The sequence below is a fragment of the Orycteropus afer genome, unplaced genomic scaffold, assembly GCF_000298275.1.
Source record: "Orycteropus afer afer isolate SDZICR_OR568_19922 unplaced genomic scaffold, OryAfe1.0 scaffold00674, whole genome shotgun sequence".
In the NCBI taxonomy this organism is placed as follows: Eukaryota; Metazoa; Chordata; class Mammalia; order Tubulidentata; family Orycteropodidae; genus Orycteropus; species Orycteropus afer.
In genome coordinates this window covers 187,925-189,770 of record NW_006922261.1, presented here as the reverse complement: position 1 = coordinate 189,770, position 1,846 = coordinate 187,925, and the positions used below count along the sequence as shown (strand labels likewise).

The window sequence follows — 1,846 nt, the reverse complement described above, 5'->3', positions numbered from 1 at the left end:
GTTTTGTTTTAATCTCAAAATCTGCTGATTTTCAGAGAAGCATATGTATCTGCAATAGAGTGATCAGAGTTACCCTTATTTATATAACCCCTTAGGGTCATTTGAAACTTTTGGAATGTATAGTTTTGAGTCAAGATGAATAATTTTTAATAGATATTATTAAAAGGAGAACTAATTCTACAGCTTTTGAAAGTCATGAAAGTCAAGTTCACCAAGTCTAAATGTTTCAGCTCTGCTGTGGCTTTATTATTCTGTTTATTCTACTTATTATCGGTCAGAGATAGATAACTTCACACTGAGATGCCTATTAGTCCCCTCCCACACTGAGTTGGCACTTCACTGGGTTTTAGATGGCTCTAAATGTTGTTATACATTTTTAACAGGTAGCTTGGGGCCCGCATATCTGCAAATGGAATCATAACATACACCATACATACATACGTATGTACATACCATATGTACGTACACTGCTTAGCATACATTTATCTCTTGTGTAGTTCTGTGGCCATAATAAAGCATACAGTAAACCTGTATACCCAGCCACCCCATCTGCATAGCATCACCTTATGATTTTGTGTGTGGTCTGGTCTCTGTCCCTATCCCTTAGACTTGTGACCCAAATCCTGCCTTTTTTTCCTTGTAATTCCAGGAGGAAGATATCATCCAAGAAAGTCGCTTCTATTTCCGTGGCTATGGCCTGGGCCACTGCCTGCAGGCAAGGGATGGAGGTGCAATGGAAGGTCCTGGCATTTATAGTCCCCAACCTCCAGCTCCTCTTCTAAGGGAGGGAGAAACCATGCGGAAACGCTACGTGGACCGAGCCAAAAGGATCGACACCATCTCCCGGGCTGTCTTCCCTTTCACCTTCCTCATATTCAACATCTTCTACTGGGTTGTCTATAAAGTGCTACGATCAGAAGACATCCACCAGGCATTGTGAATAGGGCGGGGGCTATAGAGGCCAGCGGCTGGCTTTATGCTTCCTTTGTAGCTGGGTTTTTCCCCCTTCATTAGTCTCCATCAGGGCTTTGGACAGTTCCTTCCTGATCTCCCACTCAGAATTTCAACTACCAATCCCAAAGCTATGTGGGCCTACACTGCATGGTGCCAATGGTGGCACAGCAACAGGGTTTGTTAAGCTCCTGGTTAATGTAAAACAAAGCATATTCTTTAAGTAATTTACTTGACAATTCTAGAAAACTTTCAAGAAAAGTGAGATCCAAGGTAGTATGACAGGAGTGGAATATAGAATATTGGTTGCTTGGTTTTCATTGGCTTCTTGTTTTTCTCCAAAGTTTCTTTACTTCCCAGGACCCCTCATTTCAACCTGCTCCTATGTCTTCTCTTGGTGAGCAAATAATGGTACAATGCAACCTTGTATGGCATAGAGAAGGATTTGAGGTTCCTAGGTAGGGCTGCCATATAGGGCACCCTTAGACGGTTCAAACCCACCAGCCATTCCTAGGAATGAGCACTGGGCAATCCACTTCCATAGAGATACCACCTAGGAAACCCAAGGAGGGGTCGCTATGAGTCAGATTCGACTTGATGGCAGTGAGTTTGGGTTTTTTGTTTGTTTGTTTGTTTTTTGGTTTTAACTCCCACAAGTACTACCCTGAGGTAAACCAAGTCAATGTCTGTCCAGGATTCAAAAAACATAAAAAACTCACTGCTGTTGAGTCAGTTCCAACTCATAGGACCCCTCCTTGGGTTTCCAAGGCAGTATCTCTATGGAAGTAGATTACCCAGTCTTCATTCCGAGGAGTGGCTGGTGGATTTGAACCACCAGCCTTCTGGTTAGCAGTCAAATGCCTTAGGCACTATGCCACCAGAGTCATAAATTGGA

The 1,846-nt window shown here is 43.0% G+C and overlaps 1 protein-coding gene across 1 annotated transcript in view; it reads left to right on the top strand.

Moving 5' to 3' along the window:
- The window catches only part of LOC103210948, a 23,169-nt gene extending 22,229 nt beyond the window's left edge, over window positions 1-940 (top strand). Inside the window, exon 9 of the mRNA XM_007956862.2 lies at window positions 650-940. Coding sequence (XP_007955053.2) covers window positions 650-940 — 291 coding nt within the window. The remainder of the gene's footprint in view (window positions 1-649) is intronic.
- The last annotated feature ends 906 nt before the right edge of the window (window positions 941-1,846 follow it).